Source organism: Muscardinus avellanarius (assembly GCF_963383645.1).
Source record: "Muscardinus avellanarius genome assembly, chromosome: 4".
NCBI lineage: Eukaryota > Metazoa > Chordata > Mammalia > Rodentia > Gliridae > Muscardinus > Muscardinus avellanarius.
In genome coordinates, this window is record NC_137789.1 from 105,084,471 (window position 1) to 105,110,199 (window position 25,729).

General features: G+C 43.0%; 1 protein-coding gene across 1 annotated transcript in view; it reads right to left on the minus strand.

Moving 5' to 3' along the window:
• Positions 1–6,682: 6,682 nt before the first annotated feature.
• The window catches only part of FRMPD2 (FERM and PDZ domain containing 2), a gene marked incomplete at both ends in the record, with an annotated part of 129,152 nt that continues 110,105 nt past the window's right edge, over positions 6,683–25,729 (minus strand). The window contains 4 exons of the mRNA XM_080695364.1: positions 6,683–6,731; positions 12,903–13,219; positions 15,147–15,245; positions 17,221–17,435. Coding sequence (XP_080551490.1) covers positions 6,683–6,731; positions 12,903–13,219; positions 15,147–15,245; positions 17,221–17,435 — 680 coding nt within the window. The remainder of the gene's footprint in view (positions 6,732–12,902; positions 13,220–15,146; positions 15,246–17,220; positions 17,436–25,729) is intronic.

Below are 25,729 nucleotides of genomic sequence, written 5' to 3' on the forward strand. Positions count from 1 at the left end.
TTCTAAGCGGTTTAATTTTTTGTAACGGTAGTGGCTATAAGTCTTAATATCTAGTAATGCCAGATCTACTAACTCACTTTTCTTATTAGATGTTATCATTTTACTTTTCCTTTGGATAATCATTAGAATCAGGTTTAAGTTCAAAAGAAAAAAAAATTATTTTCAAAGAATGTATAGCTATTTGGAATTATATAAAAATAACAGCAGAAAGATATCAAAATATATTTCCCCTATGGCCTCTGAGCCAAGTCCCTAGCAAACCAGGAGGTGTTTTGATAACCAGAGAAACTCCTTTGACCAATGGGAAACTAAACAGTGTAAGCTGGGACATTATGTTTGTTTTGGAAAGTATATAACCAATGCAGAGGTTATAAACCTCACCCTGTCCTGGTTTTTCTTTTGTCGTTGTTGTTATGGCTTTGTTCTTGTTTTTGTTTTGGCAGTACCAGGAATCAAACGTAGGAGCACTCTACCACTGAGCGACATCAATCTCCAGCCCTTTTTTAATTTTTATTTTTATTCTAGACTAAGTTGTTCACACTGACTTTGAACTTGAGATTCTCCTGCTTCAGCCTCCTGAGTAGCTAGGATTGCAGGTGTGTGCCCCCCAAACCCAGCAATCTTGATTTAAGAGAGTAGTTCTCAACTTCTTTCATGAGAGGAAGCTCTCTTACCCCCACTCCATCCCCATATACACAAGGTTTTGCTTGATGTAAATCGCAGAAGAAATTACGGTCACTATTCAAAAAGAGTCTCAGAAATAACTGGCATGATCTTTTAGAAGTGAGTTGTTAACAAGTGTGCCAGGGTCTCCACCCCAGGTCATCCTCTCTGAGACCTCAGGCTTCCTCCCTGGTGGCAGAGCCGGTGGATGTGTTCTCTGGACCACATCGTCTGAAGGCTCTTCCATCCAAAATACGTCCTTGCAGGAGCCTTCAGGTTCTGCCTCAGGAGACTGTCTCATTCTCTGTGTTCACCTAAAACGAAAAGTAGCTTTTAATGGGTGGCTTCCTCATTTGGCCAACAGCCTTCCCTAAATCAAATAAAACAATCTCTTTCTTTTAATCCCACTGGACAGTGGGTTTGGGTTTAAGGCTGTTTTGTTGTTGTTTTGGTTTGGTTTTAGCCTCATAAAAGAGAAATACTTTGTGAAGAAAAGGTGCCCCTTCAACAGTTGAAAAAAATATGGATTCTACAGATTTACATGGAAAGACGCATTCTAGGAAAAAATGTAAAAATGCACCAAAAGGAGAGCTCAGACAGATGTAGTAGTGAACACACCCCTCTGAGCTTTATGATCCTGGACAAATTAAATAAACCTTCTAAGCCCATGACAAAAGAGAAAGAAGAATATCTGTTTCAGTGAAATATTTTTGTCACTATTACTGAAATACCTGACAAGCACAACTTAGAGGAAGAAATGTTCATTTTAGGGCTCGGGATTTCAGAGTTCAGTCCAAGGTCAACCTCCTGTGGGTGCAGAACAGTGTGGCAGCGGGGGTTCAGACTGTGGCAGATGAGGACAAACCATGCTCAGCTCAAGGCCATTGCAGCAGATAAAGAGAAAGGAAGCAGCCCCTGGCCATGCCCCAGGGATCCACCCCTCCAGCCATGTCCTGCCTCCAAGCCTGGCTGCATTGCCCACAGAAAGTTTTGGGGACATTTAAATCCAAATCATAATAATATCATTCAAAATCCATGTGAGGATTAAATGAAATGACTTACAGAACCTAGCTTTCTAGTATTATTTGTCTTACTGTCTAGAAGGATCAAAGAAAATAATTTGGGACGTAGGTTTAAAGCATGTACTACTCCACCCATACTCAAAGTCCTCTTTACATCCTCCAAGACTTCACTTCTAGGATGAACAGGAAAATATATACAGCAGAGGTCCTTAATTTTGGGGGGTTATAGACATGTTGGAGAATATAAAGAATATTCGGAAGTTGAGATGTGGGGGTCCCTGGATGCCAAAATACATACGTGGACCATGCTATGGAGCCCAGGCCAAAAGCTCACTCTTTGAACAACTATCAGCAGGGAAGAATGAGACCTGCTATCATTTTTGTGCAGGATAAGAGACTAGGAAAGGGCTCATCCTAAATACATCTTAAGACATCCTACACAGATGAAGGCTGGTCAGTCCACTCCAATCTTGGCTCCCTCACCAAACATGGGTACTTCTCACCCCACCTCACTCCTGACACTGGGGTGCAAATCTGAATGCCGAGTCTCTTTCTCTACCTAGAAAAAAAAAACAATAGGATTGAATGCATTCAAAAGGTTGTATCAGCTGGGCGTGGTGGTGCACTCTTGTAATCCCCGCACTTGGGAGGTGGAGACAGGAGGATTGCGCAGGTTCGAAGCCAGCCGCGCTGGCTTAAGAGAACTTGTTTCCAAATAAAAAGTATAAAATAGGTCTGGGAGTGTAGCCCGGAGGTAGAAGGGCTTCCAGGAGCCCCAGTACCACCAAAAAAAGAAAAAAGGTCGCATCATCTCACTGAAGTAATCCCTCCCTTTGTGCTTATGATAAGAATAGCTATGTAATCCCAATACTTGGGAGGCTGAGAGAGGAGGATATGGCAGGTTTGAGGTCAGCCTCAGCAGCTCAGCAAGACCTTCAGTTGCAACTCAGAGTAATGCCTCTGGGTTCAATCTTCAGTACAAATAAATAAATAAATAAATAAGTAAACAAAGGGAAACCAAAATAGCTAACACTTTCTTAGTGCTTTCTACTAAGTGAGACAGCATGCATTGTTGCCTAACCCTTACAGTAACAGCCTGAGGCCAGTTGGGTTCTCCATTTGGCAGTCAGAAGCACCTTAATTTAAAAGTCATTTGCTAGAGTTTGGTGGTGGCACATACCAGAATTTGGAAGACTCAGACAGGAGGATTTCAGGTTCAAGGCCAGCCTCAGCAACTTAGTGAGATCCTGTTTCAAAATAAAGATTTAGAGCCGGGCGTGGTGGCGCATGCTTATAATCCCCACGCTTGGGAGGCTGGGACAGGAGGATCACACAAGTTCAAAGCCAGCCTCAGCTACTTAGTGAGGCTCTCAGCAACTTAGTGAGACCCTGTTTCAAAATAAAATATAAAAATAGGTCTGGGAGTATAGCCCGGAGGTAGAAGACCTCTGGGTTCCATCCGCACTACCACCAAAAAAAAAAAAAAAAAAAAAATGACCCAGGATTCAATCCCCATTACCCCCCTCAAAAAAATGTCATTTGCAGCAGCTCATCCAACAGTGAGCAACTTGGAGCCATGGATCGTGTGGGACAGTTCATAGTCACTGGCATTTGCAGTCCCTAGTGTGGGCACTGTAAGGTCTGACTGTGAGGTCAGAGAAGGTCAAGAACAAAAGAACTTAGGAAGGCAGGAAAATGCCTCTGTCCATCCCCTGCCCTTAGCTTCATAAATTTAACTGTCCTGGCCTGCTGTTGAACCCACCAGTCGGAGAAATACACAACTGCCTTGCTCTCCTTCCCTCCTAGTCTGTAAGGAAAGGGCTCCTGACTCTCATGGACTCTCCCGGTCAGTCCCCCTCCCAGGCTTCACTCCAATTAAAGAGCCAGTTCTAGACTGTAGAGCTGTGTTTTTTTCTTTATCCCTGCATTTTCTAACACTTAGCTGCTTCCTGCTGGATGCCCAAAGATTGGCCAGTCTTCTTGCAGCTCCCCAATCCTGAGGAGTCTTCTCCAGGAAGGCTACCTTCCACATACAAGCTGCCCCTTGCTTGTTCCACACTTTGATTCCGCAATATGCCTTCCAACCTTGACAAAGTGTCTAGCTTTCACACAAATGTCTATGCACCTCCTTCAAAGCCTCAGAATTATCCTATTAACTTGTTGCTTCTTATTTCAGATAAGAACCAAGGCGTTCATCACTGGATTTGAATTGCAAATATCCACCCTGCTTATCAGCTCTCCTGCCACTCTCCTCTCAGAATCCAATTCAGTCACTTGCAATTCTTGAAATTCCTTTCAAACATCCAGGGAAATGTGGCTGGGACTGGATGGGACCAAAGTGAACAAGTGTGTTTCAGTTACAGCAGAATCTTCGTAAGTCAGTGCCTCGTTCACTTTCAACGAGCCTCATAAATAGTTATGCGAAAGTTTCTTAAACAGTCAGCATTATTTTTACACCGAGACTATATACATTATGGAGACTTTACTGGGATGTGGGGTCGTTTACCTACCCAGCAGGAATTTAACCTCCTCTACTCCCACTCTGATGGCTCATGTTATATCTGCTTCTCTCTCATCTACATCATAGGTGCCAAACCCAACTTGGTGGCCCTGCCCCAGCTCCTAAAGGATCTTTTGCATTAATAGTTTAAAATTCCTTCCTTCCTTATACTGGTGGTTTCACCTGAGGAATTCTATCTCTAAGCTATAATCCTAAACACTCCCTTTCTTTTCAAAATTTGAAACTGGGTCTCACTAAGTTAGTCAGTTAGTGCTGAGGATCTCAATAAACTGCTGAAAATTACCTTCAACCTGTGATCCTCCTGTCTCAGCCTCCCAAGTACTGGAATTAGAGGTGTGTGCCACAACACCTGGCTAAAATTTCTTAATTCTGGTCTATACTCCACCCCAACAGCCCCATCAGAGGATACCAACACTGTTCTCTGAAGTATACCTAGCTGGGGCAGGAAACACATATAAAATAAGAGCTAGCCTTTGGTATGCAGCCTCTCAATAGAGCCCTGCACACAAGCAGTGTGACCACCCACATGATAGGCATCAGAGAGGATACTGGAGTTGAACTCTGACTCTGTCATTTATTCACTGTATAACCCTGGGAAAGCCCCACGCGTGTCCTGTGTTCACAGTCCCTTCTTCTATGGTCATTGTCAGGACACAAGGCCCATGGTGACCTGGGGGACCCAGTGATACCTACAGACCATCACCCCAGCCCAGGTGGACTGAGGCTTCATCCCAACCAGAGAGCTGGAAACTTACCTGAGGACACCATCCTCTGCACCCACCGGCTCCTCCAGGTCTTCCCAGTCACTCTCACTCTCATGAAACCCTTCCGGAAGCAAAGACTCTGGGAGAGCAGCCCAAGAACAGAACTGTGGCAAGGGAATGGTCCCCGAATCCGCCTCCAGACATTCTTCGCAGGGCAGCTGGCCTTCGGGGGTAGGGTGGATTGTCAGGTTCCGTTCATCCTCCCAGGTGGGGGAAGGGTTTTCCAGTGGATAGCACAAGGCACCATCCACATCACCCCTGTGCAATCCAGGACTAGAAAACAGAAACGCATGCACTTTCTAGCCATGATAAAAAATTGCTCGTCCCATTTCCCCTTGCCTTTGGGGTGTTCACCATGATGCATGGTCCAGGCAGAGTCAAACAGCTCCTGCCAGAGACTGCCTAGGCCCGCAGGAAGCAAACAGTGGATGAGGCGAGGCTCCTGTCTCAAGGAAGCCCCCGATTTAATGAGAACAAAGAGCTGCAAACAAATGTCACAGTCCAGGTAGTTAATAAGTGTCATGGTAGAGGCAGCTGAGAGCACTTGGGTTGGGGGAGGGGCCATGGCTTCTTACCAAGTCCAGGAGACCACAGGGGTCTTAGCAGAGGGCACAGTGTTGCAAGCAGTGCCAGGACCCAGCTCTAGGACTCATGTTTCATATGACAAGCAGAGCCAATCAAGCCCTGCATGAGTTTGGGGGCTTTTGTTTGGGGTTTTGATTTTTGTATTTATTTATTTATTTATTTATTTATTTACAATACTGGGATGGAACCCAGGGGCATTCTACCTCTGAGCTACATCCCCAACCCTATTTTTTATTCTTTATTTTGAAACAGGGTCTCACTGAGTTGCAAAGTAGCTGAGGCTGGCCTCAGACTGCGATCCTCTGTCTCAGCCTCTCAAATGCTAAGATTATGAGTGTGTGACACCATGCCTGGCTTGTTTTTGTTTTTATTTTGATTAAGTATTAACCCAGAGGTGTAATATTTGTATAAGTATTAACCCAGAGGTGCAGCATTCTACCTCTGAGCTACACCCCAGCTCTATTTTATTCCTAATTTTGAAGCAGAGTATCACTAAGTTATGGAGGGTCTCACTAATTTTCTGAGCCAGTCCAGCTGTGATCCTCCAGTCTCATTCTCCCAAGTACTGAAATTACAGGCATGCATACCACACCTAGCTCCTGCATGCGTTTATTAATATCTCTGGAGCCTCAGGTTTCTTATAAAAAACTAGAAAGTCAAAAAATTTATAACATCATTAGGATGCTTAAAGAATCCCGATATATACCCTCCATGGCTCCTGGCACATGGTGAGGTTTCAGTCAGTGTGAGATGCTATTGTTAGGATGGTGATGATGATTATTATTTCAGCAGACAGATTAGATGGCTCGAGCCATGGAAGGAGAGGAAGGAGACCTTCACAGCACTTTGTGCATATATCAGGTCCTTTTCTGAGTGTCGAAGAAAGTGCCTATTTAGAGAGGCAGCCAGCTGGAGTGACATTTACTCCCCGGGTCACAGGAAGGACACAGGAGGCAGGGAACCGGTGAAGCTCATTATCAGATGACGATGCAGCAGCAGACACAACAGTGAAAGAATGAGCCTTCCAGGGGCTGCCTCAAAATCACCACACATCCTTGATCAGAAAGAGCAGTCCGTGCAGACAGCTGGGCACTTAGCACAGAGCAGCACACATGCAGAGAAGGAGCTCAGAAAATATCTGTAGCCAGTCTGGTTAGAGAGGATGAGAAGGAAAATCTAAGAGAAAAGCACAGAGATTTTTAGTTTGTTACCAAATACGTGAATCTTCATTTCTCAGCATCCTTTCCCGCCCCACCCCATATCAATAAGTTGGCTTTGACACAGACCCGTGTCCTCCATACCCCTTTCACCACAATCCCTCTTTCTTTTAAAATTCAGTGCTCGCACCTCCCAATCAGCTACAGGCCCTCAAACACCCATTTCTGTGAAACAGACATTATTTCTGCTCATGAGAGCTACAGGCTATGTGTAGAGGTGCATTTTATATCAATATCTGCATGCTTGTGTACATTAAAAACAAGCTGTATTCTACAAGGACTAAAGAGGAGCATTCACTTACAGGGGGAAAGTATTTTAAAATTGCCATCCAGAAAAAAAGAAAAACTTTGCCGAGTTCTTGGAGGAAAAAAATGGTTTAAAAAATCTTAAAGCACTGTCCCAATCGTGTATAAGCTATGATATATATATATATATATATATATATATATATATATATATATATATATATATACACAAGGAGAAAGTATCTTGAGAAATTTCGTCAAAAATCAGGAAAGTTAGCCAGGCACTGGGACCTATACCTGTAATCCTAGTGATTTGTCAGACTGAGGAAGGAGGTATGCAAATTCAAGGCCAACCTGGGCAAATAAGACCCTGTCTCAAAATGAAAAATAAAAAGGGGGGGAAGGTGTAGTGGAGTATGTCTATAATACCAGTACTTGAGAAGATGAGACAAGAGGATCACAGGATTGAGGCCAGCCTCAGTAACCTAGCATGACCCTGTTCCAAATTTTTAAAAAACAAAATAATATTTTGAGCCGGGCGTGGTGGTACACGCTTGTAATCCCAGTACTTGGGAGGCTGAGACAGGAGGATTACGCAGGTTCGAAGCCAGCCTCAGCTACTTATGAGGCTTTCAGCAACTTAGTGAGACCCTGTTTCAAAATAAAATATAAACTAAGTTGGGGTCATAGCATGGAGGTAGAGGCCTCTGGGTTCCATCCCCAGGACCACAAAAAGAAAGAAAGAAAGAAAGAAAGAAAGAAAGAAAGAAAGAAAGAAAGAAAGAAAGAAAGAAAGAAAGAAAAGAAAAGAAAGAAAGGAAATTTAAAAGGGCTGAGAGTAGAGCTCAGAGGTAGAAGACACCTGGGCTTAATCCACAGTACTAAAAAATGAATGAATGAATATTTCCCTGTTCAATCCCTAGTACCTCACATAAAAATAGGAAACCAGGCCCGCTACCTGGACAGATCCAGGCCCACCCTCCGCACCCTGAGGGTACATAGCAGTGCAGCCCACCAGCCTCTGCAGCCACCTGAATGTCCACACCTCCCCCTCACCACCACACGCCCTCTGTCCCTTCCAATGAGCTCTCTAGCTCCACCCTGAGGCTCCAGCTCCTCCTATCCAGCCCTGCGTGGAAGCTATCAGCCTGAAATGCACACAGCCAGGCAGGCACCCTGTCCAGCGGGCTTAGTGTTTCCAGGGTGAAATCCTGGCCCTCCTGCCACCACAGGTTGGGGGAATGGTGGCCTTTCCTCCCACCCTTTAGCACATACCACCAACTGCCCTTGGAGATCTCAGGTTGAACTTGGCCACGGGCAAGGGAAATGAAAAACCAGAAAACATGAGGCAGAAGAAGTCCTACACATGTGTGCCCCAGGGCAGAGTCTGTCTTGCAGAAAGGGAAAGTGAAGATTTGATAGGAGCAGAAGCGTTTATGTAGACAAGCCCAGGCGTTTTGGCAGTGGGCATCTAGATAAAGAGGCAGAGACCTTCACCAGGGCTCAAGGACTGCTCAGGGCACCGGGGGTAAATGCAGAAGGACTCCCATAGAGACCTTAGGGGACCAAGGAACTCAGAGTACTCTGCTCACTCCTGGGGGACATTTTGTGTGTGTGTGGTCCTTGGGATTGAACCTGGGAGCATTTTACCTCTGAGCTACGCTCAGCCCTATTTTATTTTTTGTTTTGAAACAGGGTCTCACAAAGTTAAGGAGGGCCTCACTAAGTTGCTGAGGCTGGCTGCAAACCTGTGAGCCTCCTATCTCAGCCTCCTAAGTACAGGGATTATAAGCATGCACCACCACATCTGGCTCCCAGGGTACATTTAATGGCCTCCACTGTTTCCTGCCCTTGTTCCCTGATTACCACACTGTCCAACAGAAGGAGTCTTTACTAGACAGATGATACCTAGAAGAGGATCTGTGGACCCCATGTGGGCTCCCTGCCCAGCCATTTCTCCCACACAAGCTGGCGGGGCCCTGCCAAATCCTGCAGCTCTTAAGTAACCATTTCTATAGAGAGAAGTCCCAATTTAGCTCTATGGTCAATGAAACCATTTTGAAGGCTTTGCTCACTAAGACATTTACAGAGTGAAGACACCACACTAGACTTCCCTGGACAGCTGTCTTTTGAGGATCTAGATGAACAAAATCATCTCCACCTTTCAGGAAGAGCAATCAAATTAGCAGACAGGACTTCAGACTAGAACTATTAAGAAACTGTAATTGTCCCATTTACTTGTGGAGAATTGAAGAAGGGAACAGTTCAAATAATGTTATGTCCATGTATAAAGATATCATTACCAATCTCAGTAACATGTATGGATGGGTGGGGAGGAGGAGGAGCAGGGTAGGACGTGGCAGGAAACATACCAAGTGCTCTAAGCCTGCATGTTTGTATTACTTTAGACCTCACTACTTTATGTAATTACAGTGCACCACAAAAAGTATTTTTTTTTATTTTTAGATATAGAATGCAGAAGAGAACAAGGAAGGAAAAGTGAAATCTAACCTTCTCCATGAACACTGAGTTTTCTAGGATGCTGGAAGTCATCTGGTATTAAGAAGTAGCCATCTGGCAGATGGCAAGTTTTGACAGTTTGCTAGGAATTTCAATTGATGGGACCTGTCCTTAAGCTAGAAATAGCTGAGTTCCTACTGTGTGTCAGCTGTGCTGTATTATTTCTTTGGATCTGTACAGTGTCCTGCACAAAGGTCATGGTCTTAGTTGATAATTGGGAGGTCTCCAGCTCAGGGATGTCACCTCTCCAGGCATACTAATAAGTGGTAAGGCTGAAACAAGCTACATCATCTACAAGTTTCTGCTCTTCTCGTTCTAAATGGCAGAAAATGTGTTTGACCCATGGATACCAGACACAAAGAGGCATTTTTTGACCTGAAACAATCACCTCAGAACTGCAGAACTGCAGGTATTTCCAAGGAGGGTCACAAAAAGCTACAATCTCACTTTGGAATTCTGATTCCAACCCTACCCAGGGGAACTGCTTTGGGATTTCTGGGCATAGGTCATGCTTTTCTTCCAGTACAGGCAGTCACTCTATGTGTATATTTATGCAAGCTAATGTCCTAGTGAAGGAAAAGTTGTCTGGGCTTGAGTCCTTTCAGAGAGGAGGGAGGGTGGCTGAGTGGAGAGAGAAGACAAGGTAAAAGTGAAGCCAGAAAGTGTGAGCAGGCAGAATGCTGCCATCGCCAGAGCTGAGAGCAGAGCTGTAGGTTAAGGAGGGAGCCTGATGAGGACTGTAAGGCTGCCTAGGGCTGCTGGCACCATGTGGACAGGGCAGTCAGCTTAGGTAGCCACCAAAACAACAGAAGTGCAGAGGCTGTGCTAGAATGCTCTGGACAAGCCTTTAGGACTGTTATATGACTCAAAAGAGCAGCCCCTTCTAAGGATGATAGATTTGGGACAGCTGGTATAGCCTTGTAAATAAGGACACTAAGCCAAATTTAATTTGATTCAGGAAAAAAGCAGAGAAATGTGGTGTTTCTTATCAAGAGAAAGTGAATGACAAAAAGATAAGAGGAGACTGGGTGTCAGGATTTGCTAGTAGTCACAAAGAAGTAGATTTCACCTTAAAATAAGGAAACACTTTCTGATCAACAGCTATAAGATGGTGAAAGGTAGCAAGCTCTGTATCCCTGGAGATATTCAAGCAAAAGCCAAGCACCCTTCTTACAGGATATTTCAGATGGATTCCAGCATGGAGCATGAGTTTAGATTGGACTCTTTATATTGAACAGCCTGATATTCTGTGACACCATGAGTGAAGCATTGACTGCCTATTCAATGATTCATTAAAAATAATAGCATTTTCAGTTACCATTGACATATTGGATTAAAAGCACATCTTAAATATAGGTCTAGGCTTGCACTTAAACCCAGAATCACTTTATAATCTAGTTGTAATGCTGTCTATTAATCATCTTAAATAATCTGGCAGTAAAGCCTTTAAAAATCCAAACAAGTGGCTCCATACCTACCAAGGTATACAACTCCTCCCCCTCTTCCTCCCCTCCTCCTCCTCCTCTTCCTCCCCTTCTTCCTCCTCCTTCTCCTTCTTCTCATTCTCATCCTCTTAGGAATTGAACCAAGGAGTCTTCTAACACTGAACTATAACCCCAGCCATTTGTATTTTGAGACAATGTCTCACTAAGTTTCTCATACTGGCCTTCAACTTGTGATGCCTCAGCCTCCCAAATAGCAAGGATTACAGGTATACACCCAGATAATTCTTAATATGTCCTGCAGAAGCATGCTAATTGTTGTGCTGAATAAATCTGTGTAGGTTATTCCCTTTATCATTTAATCAAGTATATCAATTACTGCCTAGAATGCCATCGTAAGGAACTATAAATACACCTGTATTTAGACTTTATCAGGCATTAAAAATGAGCATCATTGAAGAATGCACTTGCCCACCTTGTTCTGTTTTGCAGATTTAGTTGGTTTTTATTTGGCTAGCACACTGATTTTCAAAAACACAACAAAAAAGGGGTATGTGACTGTCACAGCTCGCTTTGGGCCTACCTATATTACACTCACTGTTGCTTCATACAGTGATCCCTCAGTATCTGTGGGTTCCAGGAACCCCCATCCAGGTAACCAAGTCCTCAGAAGCTGGAGTTCCTTATATAAAATATATATCCTACACACATCCTTCCATGTGCTTCATATCACCTTTGGATTCTATTACATCTAACACGATGGAAATACTATGTAAATAGTTGTTATACTATACTATTTAGGAAATAACGAAAAAATACATCTGACTACATTCAGTACAGATGCAATTTTTTAAAAGTCTCTCATTCTACAGTTGACTAAATCTATAAACACTGAAGCCACAGAGGGCTGACTGTTCTTGGTATTACCAACTAGCCCTGTGAATCTGCACCCGTTTCTCTCCTGGGATGACCACCATTTACTCTCAGCAGATTTACATGGTGTCAAACACAAACTACCATTCCTTGTTATTTGCCTGCTTGGTGACTTTGCATGGAACTAAACAATTCCAAGAAGCCATAACCCACCCTGCACTCATACCCTTCTCTGTTCTCCTAAGAAGTTTCTAAGCAACTCACATATGTGTGATAAATATTTATCTGACTGAATTGAATAGTATGATTTCCACGAGAACAGGACTGGAAAATAGAAATTTCTAGGAGTGGATCAACACAAAAATGCAGAGCAAGTGAAAATTATCATTAAATGAAGGCTTCAGCCTGGTCTTGAAGATGTAGATGTATTTTTTAAGGTGGTATGGATAGTGAAGCATTCTATTAGCAAAAGAAATAAAGATGTATAGCAGAACTTTTCTTTTCTTCCATTCTTCCTTTCCTCCCTTTCTCCCTCCCTCCCCCCCCCATCATCTCCCTCTCTCTCTTTCTTTACACTGGGAATTGAAGCCAGGAGTACTCTACCACTGTGCTGCTTCCCCAAGTCTTTTTATTTTTTTAATTTGAAACAAGATCTCACTAAAGTACTAAATACACTGTCTTCCTTCGATCCTCCTGCCTCAGCCTCCCAAGTGCTGGCATTACAGGTGTGCATCACTGTGCCCTGCTAAGAACGTCTTTCTTACCACTGTTAGAGGCTTTAAGAAGCCAGGACAAAAGTTTGTGTGCTGGGAGAGAAGCAGAAGCCTGCTACTGGGAACCTCAGAGTCATGGTCTGGGTGAGGCCCACTTCTCTATAAACTCACAAGTCCTAATTACAGTAGCTCTAAACCTGTGCTCCTCTGTCTCTGCCTCCCTTCCTAATGCCAGTGCTGGATGCAGTAAGAGCTAGCCATAGTTACTGATTGCTTGATCTTCTAGCAATGAATGCATGCAGTTTGCAACATGTCCACAAACACTGTGAACCTTACCTTCCAAGTCTCCTGATATCACACATGGAATAGCAGTTTTGCCTCATATCTTTTTCCAAAGAAGTAGCCGATACTGGCATCTCTGTTTCTTTGTGGAGTTTGCATAAATGTGGATGGGAATCCAGAGGATGTGTCAAGGACCTAGCCCAAGGGGTCTCTCCATCTTGACCCCCTGGCCCCTCTCTGATGGCTTTGTGGAAAGACTCTGGCCTGAGACCCAGGCCTTCTCCCACATCCTCTTGATTCAGGCTGGGACTCTGTTCTGAGTCCATAAACGTTGCTCTGGTGAGATCTTGGTCTGCTGAGAGGACAGGTGTCTATGAAAAGAAATTCTATGGTTACTGGCTCTGTGATGTACACTGAGCAAACTAAAAATTGCTTCTGTGTGAAATTTTCCTTCTTGTTTTCATGTGATCATAAGTCAGAGCAGTTCAAAAATGGGAGGAGCCTTTGGGATCAGGCTCCTCCACTGAGCTCTCAATTTCCCTACTTGTTCCCCCTGAATCCTGGGGCAACACACTCAGCCTTATCTCTGAGCACCCTAGCTTAGTGGTGGTATAAACTCTCAATAAATACAAGCATTGTTTATTTTTAATGACAAACACAATAGTTTTCCCTAATGCATGGCTTTGCTTTACATAACTTCAGTTACTGGAGTCTACAAATGTTAAAATAGAAAATTCCAGAAATAAATAATTCCTAAGTCTTAAATTGTACATCATTCTAAGGAGCATGATAGAATCTCAAGCATCCTGCTTGATCCTGCCCAAGACATGAATCATCCCTTTATACAGTGTTTCCATGCTGTATACACTACCTGCCCATTCATCACTTAATAGATGTCTTGGTCATGAGATCAACTATTACAGTATTGCAGTGTTTCTATTCAAATAATTATTATTTTACTTATTATCCTCTAAAACACAGGAGTAGTGATTCAAAGCAGGCCCAGGACACAAAGCCTGGAAAGACAGATGAACTCTGCTACTATGTGGTAATGCCACAAGGCACACAGGAAAAAGTCTGGTACACTCGGGGCTTGGCACTGTCTATGGATTAAGGCATCCACGGGGTGAGGGGGTGTCTTAGAATATATTCTCCTGAAAGAGAGGGACCACTATATTTCAAAAATTAAACAAAATAAAAACAGGAGAAAATGACTTTTTATCCCATTTCCCAATAGGAAAAAAATTAAATTTCCTTGTCTTCATCTGTCATCACAGACTTCTCTGCCCTCCTAACAAGAAGCTCTTCCAGAGTCTTAGCCTCCCTTGTCCCAGCTTGATATGTTTTGCCTCAGCTGCTTCCACCCTGCTGGCTTTTGAGGTTCTGATTTTGATGACCTGCTAGGACTTGCTGCCACCACTAGGCCTTCTGCAGAAAGACAATCTATGTTTCGGTAGAAGATTGAAGATTGTGATTGTGCATAGCACTCCCTTCTGGGCCACCAGGTTCCAGCCAGATTCATGGTCGCTAAGCTATTTTACAACTCTATACATAAACACCTTGTTCTTTGACATTTCTTTTGAGCCAGTTTTAACATCTGCCTGAAGGAGTTAGAGAAAACCTTTAACATGTGCTCCTGTTTATAACTTACAAGATTCATAATTTCACATTTGCCTGATAATTAGATTAGCACTTCCACCCCATAATTTACATCCCTGACATAATAAAGTCTAATTCATGTGTTATCCTATAAAGATCTTATGAGAATATCAAGAGATATTTTTGCAGGATATCAAGATCTATCGCTTCTCCCCCCTGCCCTCCATGAGATGCCTCATAGCCAGCTCCTTCCCAGGGACTATGCTTGGCTCCAGCGAGCTGACTCAGCTGGAGTCAGGCCCCTCACTTGGGCAGCTCACACCCCACTGCAGGGTGATGTTCAGGATAGCTCTGAGGGTCCATACCTGATCCACAGTTCCCTGCAGGGTCAGCTGAAGCCCCTTATGCTCCTAGTTTCACCTCTCTGATGCTCAGGCTACCAAAGAACCTGGCCCTAGAACTTTTGTGGCCAAGGTCTGAATGTATAGACATCCACAGGAGGACCTCAATGCTGGGAGAGGCAGAAGCAGGAAGAGGAAGGAGACTGGTGTTTGGGAGGCAGCAATTTTCCTTCATCTATGGAAGGAGGTTGTATTGGACCTTCTCTAGGAGCAATGGGCTTTGGGAGGCCACCAGGCAGGAAAAGGGAGCCCTAGCAGGAGGAGACTGGTGATGGGAGCAGAGAATTCCACATCTTACCTGACATTCCTGCTCCATGTCAGGCAGCACACCTGGAGGGGGTCGGCAAAGGAGGAGCGTGACTTCCTGTGGGGCTCCTCGTAGCAAATGGAGCACCTCCTACAAGAAACCCAGAGCCATGCTCAGATAGATCTTCAACGCCTGACACTTGCCATGGCCACTGTGGCTAGACTGGGGCCCCGGGGACCTCCACCTGTGCTACTGCAGAGGCCCAAGCTCTACTCCCTGCCTTCTCCAATAGCACCCACCTGTACTGCCCAAGAGTGGTCTTTCCAAAATGCAGCTATGGCCAGCACCTTGTGCTGCTGCATCACCCCCAGGCTTGCCCCACCCACATGGCATGTAGAACCTGGCCTCACTTGCCACTGCCTCCATCCCCTGCTGGGTTCTGCCCTTCAGCTTCCTGCTGCACCAGCATCCTAAGCTCATACCACACTGAACCTATGCCCCAAGCCCAGGACTCAAGGTGCCTTTATAGCTCCTAGTCACTATCTAAACCAAGACTGCTTACCCTCCTGGCGCTACCAACACTTTAGGGTGGATAATTATGAGTGATTTTGCTCATTTGTATGTTTTTGTCGTGGTTGTTTGTTTTGTTTCACAATACTGAAGATTCCAGTGGATAATTCTCTCTGTGTGGTGGAAGTGGAGGGAGGGAGGGATACCAGGGATTGAACAGGGGCGTTCTACCTCTGAGCTACACACCCAGCCCTATTTTATTTATTTATTTATTTTTCTATTTATTCATTCATTCATTTAGAAACAGGGTCTCATTAAATTGCTGAAAGTCTCACTAAATTGGTAAGGCTAGTCTTGAATCTGCTATTCTCCTGTCTCAGCCTCCCAACTACTGGGATTCTAGGCATTCACCAGTATGTCAGACTCAAATGGACAATTCTTTGTTATGACTCATGTCCTGGGCATCGAAGGACGTTTAGCAGCATCTCTGATCTCTACCAATGAGATGCCATCAGCAGCATCTTTGGACTTGGCCAAATGTCTCTTGAGAGGTGACATCATTCCTGCTTGGGAACCAATTGTCCAGATGTTCTTAGGTCCCCCCTCCACCTCCAGGATTTCTGCACATCCTTACTGGCTCCCCGAAAGATGAATGTACCTCAGGGTTTCATTTTATGCCTCTTAGCTTCTGTAGTCATTGTTTTCTTATCTGTCCCACCCCTACCTGACCAAGCTACACACACTATTCACCCCCTGGGTCTTCAGTCCCTCCCCTGTCTGTGGTCCTGCCCTGGGATGAGATGGCTGTAGGCAGGGCTCTCCATCCAATCGAGCACTATTCCACAGACCATGCCCCCTCCTGGCCCGGCCTACACCTGCTCTCCACCTTCCGCCATCCTTCTCATAAAGCCCACCTGTGCAGGCCACAGGGGGATCCTGTTGGGCTCAATGGAAGGAGCACGGTGGCAGGGACCAGGGAGAGGAAGGAGAAGGAGATCATGTTGGTGCTTGGCTTCCTCTCCACAGGATGGCTATGTCCCTCAGCTCATGCTGGTGAGTCCCCTGCACCCACTTTCATTTCCCAGGGTTGGGTAACTGCTCCTTCCCATCTACCTTTGGACTTGAGAGGTAAGAAACTGTACTCCATGTGACCTGCCATGATCCACAGGCTCTCTCTGACTTCCCAACAACCTGCCACACCTCCATTAAGCTTTCCACAAAGGATTCCATCGTCCTCCAGGACACCGACTAACATAGAAAATATTTTGGGTATTGTATGCTATAAGAATTGAGAAAAGTCAGTTGGGTGTGGTAGCACTCGCCTGTAATCCCAGTCCCTCCAGCCTCCGTCCACCTCCCATTAGCCAACACAAAGGCCAGAGTTTTGTGTTCAGTTTTCCTGCTGAGCCTAAAGCAGAGGAAGGCTTCCCCAAGGTCAGATATCTCAAAACTGAGATAGAGAATGGGAAGTGGGGATGCTCTGTCTATTGCTCTCTCTCTGATCAAAGTCCAGGCTCCAGGAGTTAATTGCTAGAGCCCTGGGGGCAAAAGGGGGGTCTGTAGTAGCATGGCTCCATCAGCCCATACAGAGCAGGGGCCCAGTGGCCCCCAGCACCTGGAAGACGAGGCCTTCTGTGGGCTTTCCGTTCACTGCCAGGATGATGTCGCCGGCTTCGATGGCACCATGTTCCTCAGCTGGCTGCCCGGGAAAGAGCCTCTTGATCCTCACAAGATCATTCTTGAGTTGGCTGCAGCTCTCTCTCTCCACCTGCACGAAACTGAATCCCAAACCATTGGTATTCTTTTTGAGTTTGACTTCAAACTTAGGACCTGTAGTTGTGGGATGTTGATTAAAAAAAAAAAAAAAAAAAGCCTTCAATAGGTTACAACCAACCAACCTCAAAATGCTGTCACAGGGAGGAATTATTTTGGTTTTACACAGAAATATTTCATGTGATCATTTTCATGATAGAGTTCATTATGCATGTTTGAGATCAGTGCTGTCCAAAAGAGATACAATATGGGTCACAAATATAAACCACAAATGCCATTTCAAAGTTTTCTGAGAGCTACCTTTAAAAAAAATAAATAAAATTTAATCTTATATTTTATTTAACAAAATACATATGCTCCCCAATTTATGATGGGATTTCAGGTCCTGATAAACTCCTTGTGAATTGAAAATATCATAAACTGAAAATGTGAGGTGGGTGTGGTGGTATACAATTGTATTCTCAATACTTGGGAGGCTGAGACAGGAGGATCTCAGGCTTGAGGCCAGCCTCAGCTACTTAGGGATACCCTCAGCAACTTAGCAAGATCCAATTTCTAAATAAAAAATAAAAAGGTCTGAGGATATAGCTCGAAAGTAGAATGCCCCTGAGTTCAATCCCCAGTGGCAAAAAGGAAAGGAGGAAGGGAAGGAGGGAAAAAGAAAGAAAATATGTTGCATACATCTGCCCTGCCAGTCGAATGGCTAGTTTAACCATGAAGTGGTTATTTTCCCTCATGATAGCAAAGCTGGCTGCATATCTCATATCAATAGCCAGGAAAAAAATAAAAAACTTCAGAATACAGACCATAGTTTTTCCTGAATGAATGTTGTTTTTTTATTATCATAAAGTTAAAGAATTGTGGACTGATTCAAAATGGTGACTGAGGGACACAGCACTTCTCAATAGCTGAAACAAATAAAGTTCAGCTACTTAGAAAGCAGTGTCTTAATCAACAAAATAAATACATCCCAGGAACCAAAACAGATCCAGGTACCTCGGCGGAAACCCTGAACTCAAAGAAGAAGAACAAAGATCGGACACCAGACCTGCTGCAGATAAAATCGGGACACCCGCCAGTGGGCTGCCTGTACGGGCTTCCTGCCTGCCCAAATTGCACTCCCGAGCCCTGACTGAAATCACCACGGCAAGATAATCCAAGACTGAAAACGGACATGGGGCTTCATCTTAAGCAGCGAGCAGCACCCACGTCAGAATTCTGTGTGCTCACCAGCAACTGGATCACAACAGCACGGGGACTCCCACGGCCACCTCAACCAAGGAAGCCAGGTACCTGAGTGTGTCCAGGGAAAGTACAGGTCCTAGCGTGCGCCCCACTGGCCCGGGGCATCTGTCCAACACTTCAGAACTGGCCCGGGGCATCTGTCCAACACCTCAGAACCCAGCACTGTCCTCGCACACCCTGTCAGTGCCACCCCTAAAATCAGAGCCTACCTGTGTGCCTAGCCCCCGACCCCCACTGGAGCCCAGACACCCACCTTGCCGGAGGCCTGCTTTCCAGGTGGCAAAAGCTCTGTGCACCCATGAAATCTCCTTCTACGCCCCGCGGGAGGTAGAGATCATTGCTGGACACTGCGCAGTGCCTCTGCCTCCGGACCCTTGTGCACCTATCCCGCGCCCCTGGCCCACCGCTGGGAGTTCCCACCCACCCGGTAGACTGATACTCAGTTCTAGTCTAGAGCACAGCTCAATGTACCTTGAAGGAGCATAGCAGCAGGCACTAGGCAGCTGCATCCACTCACACCTGGGTCCAGTAATAGCAGCGCACCCAGCCTGCACTCTCGGAATAGGCAGAGCTCTGGCAGTAAGTGTGGGCATCCAGGAACTGGCATCCCTTTGCCCAGGGTACATCTTGGGACCACACCGGCTAGCCCAGTTAGAATTTCCAGAGACACAGGAAAATCAATCGAGACACAATATCTGCACAAGACCTCAGGGGGAGGTTTCAAGTCTATTTTGGACATCCTCCACTCCTGCTGTAGGGAAGCACAGGCCAGAGTCTAGGGCGGTGAGTGCAGAGGTGCTGACAACAGGTTGGAATTAAGCAGAACCTGGGAATTGTACAGAATCTAATAACAGTGACACCAGACATCCTGACACATAAACCCAAAGCAGTTAAAGGAAAGAAAGGTGTCCAAACACCCAGAGTGACCTAAGAAGATAAAAATAGAGTACAAAGAAAACTAAGAGACATTGGATTATATTCTAAAGCTACCATAGCAATAAGATATGCAAATATTATATGGACCTGACCCCATATTTGTAAATAAGTAGGACTGTTTTTTTTTTAACTTATTGTGGATGTTTTGTTTTGTTTTGCTTTTACAGTGCTTTTGTTTTGGTATGGTTATTGCTATTTTATATTTCTTTTCTTTCCACATCCTTCTTTTACTTTAACTTGTTGATATATATATTTGATAGTTTGCCTTATTTTCTGATTTCACACAGCTGCTAGTTCATTTTATTTTATTCTTGTCCTTTTTTTCTCTTTCTTCCTCTTTCCTTCCTTTTTTGTTCTCCTCCTTTGATTGGTTTTTTCTTTCTTTTTCTTGGATTGCATAATAGTCTCGGTACCTTGTGTGGATTTTTTTTATGTTTGTCTGCTCCTTCCATCACCCCTCTTACAAACTTCCCCACACTAAACTATATACTCTTCTCCCCCAAAACGTTTCCCCATAATATACCTACTGGTTTGATACTCAAAGTATTTCATATCTCCATACTTACTCTACTAACGACAAGAGTCCTACTAGTTAACTCTCTCTCATTCTCAGCAAGATATTACCTTATCATACTTAAAGTCTTTATCAACCTAAACATATCCTCTACCTAATCCAACTCCTTTACCCATCACCCCAGCTCCTCCCACATCACCCACCCTCAACACTGGAAAAGCTCTGCTGACTTGCTGATACCCCTAAACTCCTAATATTAAGATTGGACTAAGCATAATACTCACAAATGATGGGTAGAAATCAGAAAAACAGGACAGAGAATGCTACAAAGATGAGAACCAGGAATTATGAAGAGACAGCAGAAATCACAAATACTGACCTACTAGAAATGCAAGAAGGGGAGTTCAGAATCTTGATATACAATATGATGAAAGGATTTAAAACAAGTCTAGAGGAAGTGAAAAGTGAGTTAGAAACACTAAAAAAGAATCAGAAAGAGGTCTGGAATTAAATGAAAGAGGCAATAAGTGAAATGAAGACAGCAATAGAAAGAAATTCTGGAAGATTAGATGAAATGGAAAACAGAATATCAATATTAGAAGACAGTACATCCCAAACCGAAAACACAGTCAGCAATATACAGAAATCTTTACAGCAACAAAACCTAAACATCCAGCAAATATGGGATAATATGAAGTGTCCTAACTTATGGATAAAAGGCATTGAAGAAGGGATAGAGGTACAGAGCAAGGGCATCTGTAATCTCTTCAAGGAAATAATCTCAGAGAATTTTCCAAATATGGAAAGAGACTTGGACCTGCATGTCCAGGAGGCATACAGAACTCCACTGAGACAGGACCAAAGAAAGACCACTCCACACCACAAAATAACCAAAATGACAAACATAGAGGCCAAGGAAGGAATCTTAAAAGTAGTGAGAACAAAAGGACGGGTGACATATAGAGGCAAAACAATAAGAATCACCCCAGACTATACAACCCAGGTCATGAATGCTAGGAGAGACTGGTACGATGTGATTCAGACCCTGGGAGAAAATAACTTCCAACCAAAGCTCATTTATCCAGCAAAACTACTATTCAAGATCATTGGTGAAACCAAAGTCTTTCAGGATAAACAGAATCTCAAAAAATTCATGAATTCAAAGCCAACACTAGAGAAAATTCTTAAAGAAATAAACCATAAGGAAGAAAAAAGAAGCAGACTTCAGAATGAGAAAAGAGAGGAAGTTAATAAGTGGGCCATTTAAGTAAAAAAGAAAGACCAAACCACCCAAGAGTAGACAGAACACAAAATGGCAGAAAAAAAATCATATTTCAATAATATCTCTTAATGTCAAAGGACTTAACTCACCAATCAAAAGACATAGACTGGCAATGTGGATTAGAAAACATAATCCAAATATATGCTGTCTACAAGAAACTCACCTTACAGCCAAAGACATTCACAGACTGAAAGTGAAAGGATGGAAAAAGATATACCATGCCAACTGTGACCAAAAAAGAGCAGGGGTAGCCACCCTGATATCCAACAAAACAGACTTTAAACTAAAACACATCAAAAGAGACAAATCAGGGCACTTCCTTTTATTAAAAGGAACAATACACCAAGAAGATATAATGATAGTAAATACTTATGCCCCAAATGTGGGTGCAACCACATTTGTAAAACAAACCCTTCTGGACATAAGATCCCAAGTAGACTCAAATACAATAATTCTGGGAGACTTTAATATGCCTCTCACACCACTGGATCTATCTTCAAGGCAAAAGATGAGTAAAGACGCTTTACAACTAAAGGAAACCATAAACCAAATGGACCTAATAGACATTTTCAGATTATTTCAACCAGGAACAACAGAATACACATTCTTCTCAGCAGCCCATGGAACCTTCTCCAAAATAGACCACATCCTGGGAGACAAAGAAAATACCAGCAAATTCAAAAGATGTAATATAATTCCTTGCATCTTTTCAGACCACAATGGAATAAAAGTAGAAATCAAAAACAGGAAACTCAAAAGAAAGTATTCAAATTCATGGAGAATGAATGATACGCTATTGAATGATGAATGGGTAAGAACAGAAATTAGGGAAGAAATAAAGAAATTTATGGAAACAAATGAAAACAGAGATACAACCTACCAAAATCTATGGGGCACCATGAAGGCAGTTATAAGAGGAAAGTTTATTGCATTGAGTGCCCACATAAGAAGGACAGAGAACCACCAAGTAAAGAACCTAATGACACAACTCAAGGACCTAGAAATTCTGCAACAGTCTATTCCTAAAGCCAGCAGAAGGCAAGAAATCATTAAAATTGGAGCAGAAATAAATGAAATAGAGAACAAAAAACAATTCAAAGAATCAATAAAACAAAAAGTTGGTTCTTTGAAAAGATTAATGGAATTGATAAACCCCTGGCCAACCTAACCAAAAGAAAAAGAGAATCAACTCAAATTATCAAAATTAGAAATGAAAAAGGAGATATCACCACAGATAGTGAAGAAATTTAAAAGATTATCAGAAACTACTTTAAAAATTTATACTCCAATAGACTTGAAAACCTGGAAGAAATTGATAGATTTCTAAGCACAGGTAACCTTCGTACACTCAGCCAAGAGGATATAGCAAGCCTAAACCAACCAATAACAACCAAAGAAATAGAAAAAGCAATAAAAATTCTTCCACCAAAGAAAAGCCCAGGCCCAGATGAGTTTTCAGCTGAATTCTACAAAACCTTCAGTGAACAACTAAAACCAATACTTCATAACTTGTTCCAGGAAATTGAAAGAGATGGAACTCTCCCAAATTCCTTCTATGAGGCCAGTATCACATTAATCCCCAAAACAAATAAAGATATCTCAAGAAAGGAAAACTACAGACCAATATCCTTAATGAACATAGATGCAAAAATTCTAAACAAAATACTAGCTTTACACATTCAAAACTATATCAAGAAAATAATACACCATGACCAAGTCGGTTTCATCCCAGAAAAACAAGGCTGGTTCAACATACGCAAATCAATACATGTTATTCACCACAAAAATAGAACCAAGAATAAAAACGACATCATCATAGCAATAGATGCTGAAAAAGCATTTGACAAAATCCAACACCCATTTATGTTAAAAACACTGCAAAAAATTGGGATAGAAGGAAAGTACTTCAACATCATTAAGGCAATATACAGTAAACCCAAAGCCAACATTATATTGAATGGGGAAAAACTGCAAGAATTTCTGCTACAGTCAGGAACAAGACAAGGATGCCCACTTTCACCTCTCCTTTTCAATACAGTCCTTGAGACTCTTGCTGCAGCAATCAGACAAGAGAAGGAAATCAAAGGAATCCACATAGGAAGAGAGGAAGTGAAATTATCCTTATTCGCAGATGACATGATCCTTTATCTGGAAGACCCAAAGAACTCAACCAAAAGACTTCTGGAGCTGATCGACAAATTCGGCAAAGTCGCAAGTTACAAAATCAACCTAAAGAAATCAGTGGCCTTTCTTTATGCCAACAACGAATCCACAATGAAGGAAACAAAAACAACAATTCCATTCACTATAACCTCAAAACCAATAAAATACCTAGGAATAAACCTAACCCAAGATGTAAAAGACCTCTACAACAAAAACTATAAAACATTAAAGAAAGAAATAGAAGACCTTGGAAGATGGAAAGATCTCCCGTGCTCATGGATAGGCAGAATAAATATCATCAAAATGGCCATTCTGCCAAAACTGATCTATAGGTTCAATGCAATTCCCATTAAAATACCAGTGACCTTCTTCAGAGACCTAGAAAAATCAATCATGAACTTCATATGGAGAAAGAAAAGACCTAGAATAGCCAAAGCAATTCTCAATAACAAGAAACACGCAGGAGGCATTACAATCCCAGACTTCAAACTATACTATAGAGCAATAGTAGTAAAAACAGCATGGTACTGGCACAAAAACAGATATACTGACCAGTGGATTAGAATAGAAGATACAGAAACAAACCCACACATCTTTAGTCAATTAATCTTTGACAAAGGGGCCAAACACATACGCTGGAGAAAAGACAGCCTTTTCAACAAGTGGTGCTGGGAGAACTGGCTATCCATTTGTAAAAAGATGAATCTAAACCCCTATATCTCACCAAACACAGGAATCAACTCAAGATGGATCAAAGACTAAGAAATTAGACCTGAGACTGTGAAGTTAGTAGAGGAGAGCATAGGTTCAACACTACAACATATTGGCACAGGCAGTAACTTTCTCAACAAAACCTCCAAAGCTCAGGAAATTAAAGCAAGAATAAACAAGTGGGATAGCATCAAACTAAAAAGTTTCTTCCCATCAAAGGATACTATCAATAACCTAAAGAGGAAGCCTACAGAATGGGAAAAGATCTTTACCAGCCACCATTCTGATAGGGGGCTAATATCCAGAATATACAAAGAGCTCAAAAGACTCTACTCTAGCAAAACAAAACAACCCAATCAAGAAATGGGCAAATGAACTAAATAGACACTTCACAAAAGAAGAGATACAAAGGGCCAATAGATACATGAAGAGATGTTCTACATCACTGGCCATCAGGGAGATGGAAATCAAAACTACACTGAGATTCCATCTAACCCCAGTCAGAGTGGCAAGCATAAAGAAATCAAATAACAACAAATGCTGGCGAGGATGTGGGGAAAGAGGAACTCTTTTACACTGTTGGTGGGAATGCAAACTAGTTCAGCCACTATGGAGATCTGTGTGGAGATTCCTAAGAAAGATGGGAATAGATCCACCATATGATCCAGCTATACCACTCCTGGGTATTTTTTATCCTGGGTATCTTTCCAAAGGGGTTGAATTCAGAGAACTACAGCAACATATGCATACCTATGTTCATAGCAGCACAATTTGTAATAGTCAAAATATGGAACCAACCCAGATCTCCATCAACAGATGAATGGATAGCAAAACTTTGGGAAATACACACAATGGAATTCTATTCAGCTATAAAGAAGAACAAAATTATATCATTTGCAAGAAGATGGAAAGCCCTGGAGAACATTATGTTAAGTGAGATCAGCCAAGCACAGAAGGAGAAGGTACATATGTTTCCTCTAATATGCCCAAACTAGGAAACACAGAGGATACCAGTGGGACTCCAGATAATGGAGGGGAAATATCATCAAAGTTTGAATGGAAAGATAGGAGAGGAGGAAGGCTGATCTTGATTAATGAGGGTCTACATCTGAACATGTGTAAAATTATGAATATGACATGGTTAACCTGAACAACCATTGGTGGGAGGGGGGAAGGGAAAACAGGGGCGGGGGAGAGAGAGCACCAAATATAGTTTAAATGTATACTATTTATGTTCAATAAAAAAATTGTTAAAAGAAAAAAAGTTAAAGAATTGTAAGTGAAACCGTTAAAAGTTGGGGATGATTGTACATCTAAAATACTACTATTTCAAGCTGGGCATGGTGGCACACTCCTCCAGTCACAGTACTTGGGAGGCTGAAACAGGAAGATTGTAGTTTTGAGGCCAGCCTCAGCAACTTAGCAAGACCCTGTTTCCAAATAAAAACTAAATAGGGCTGTAAACATAGCTCAGAGGTAGAATGCCCCTGGGTTCAATCC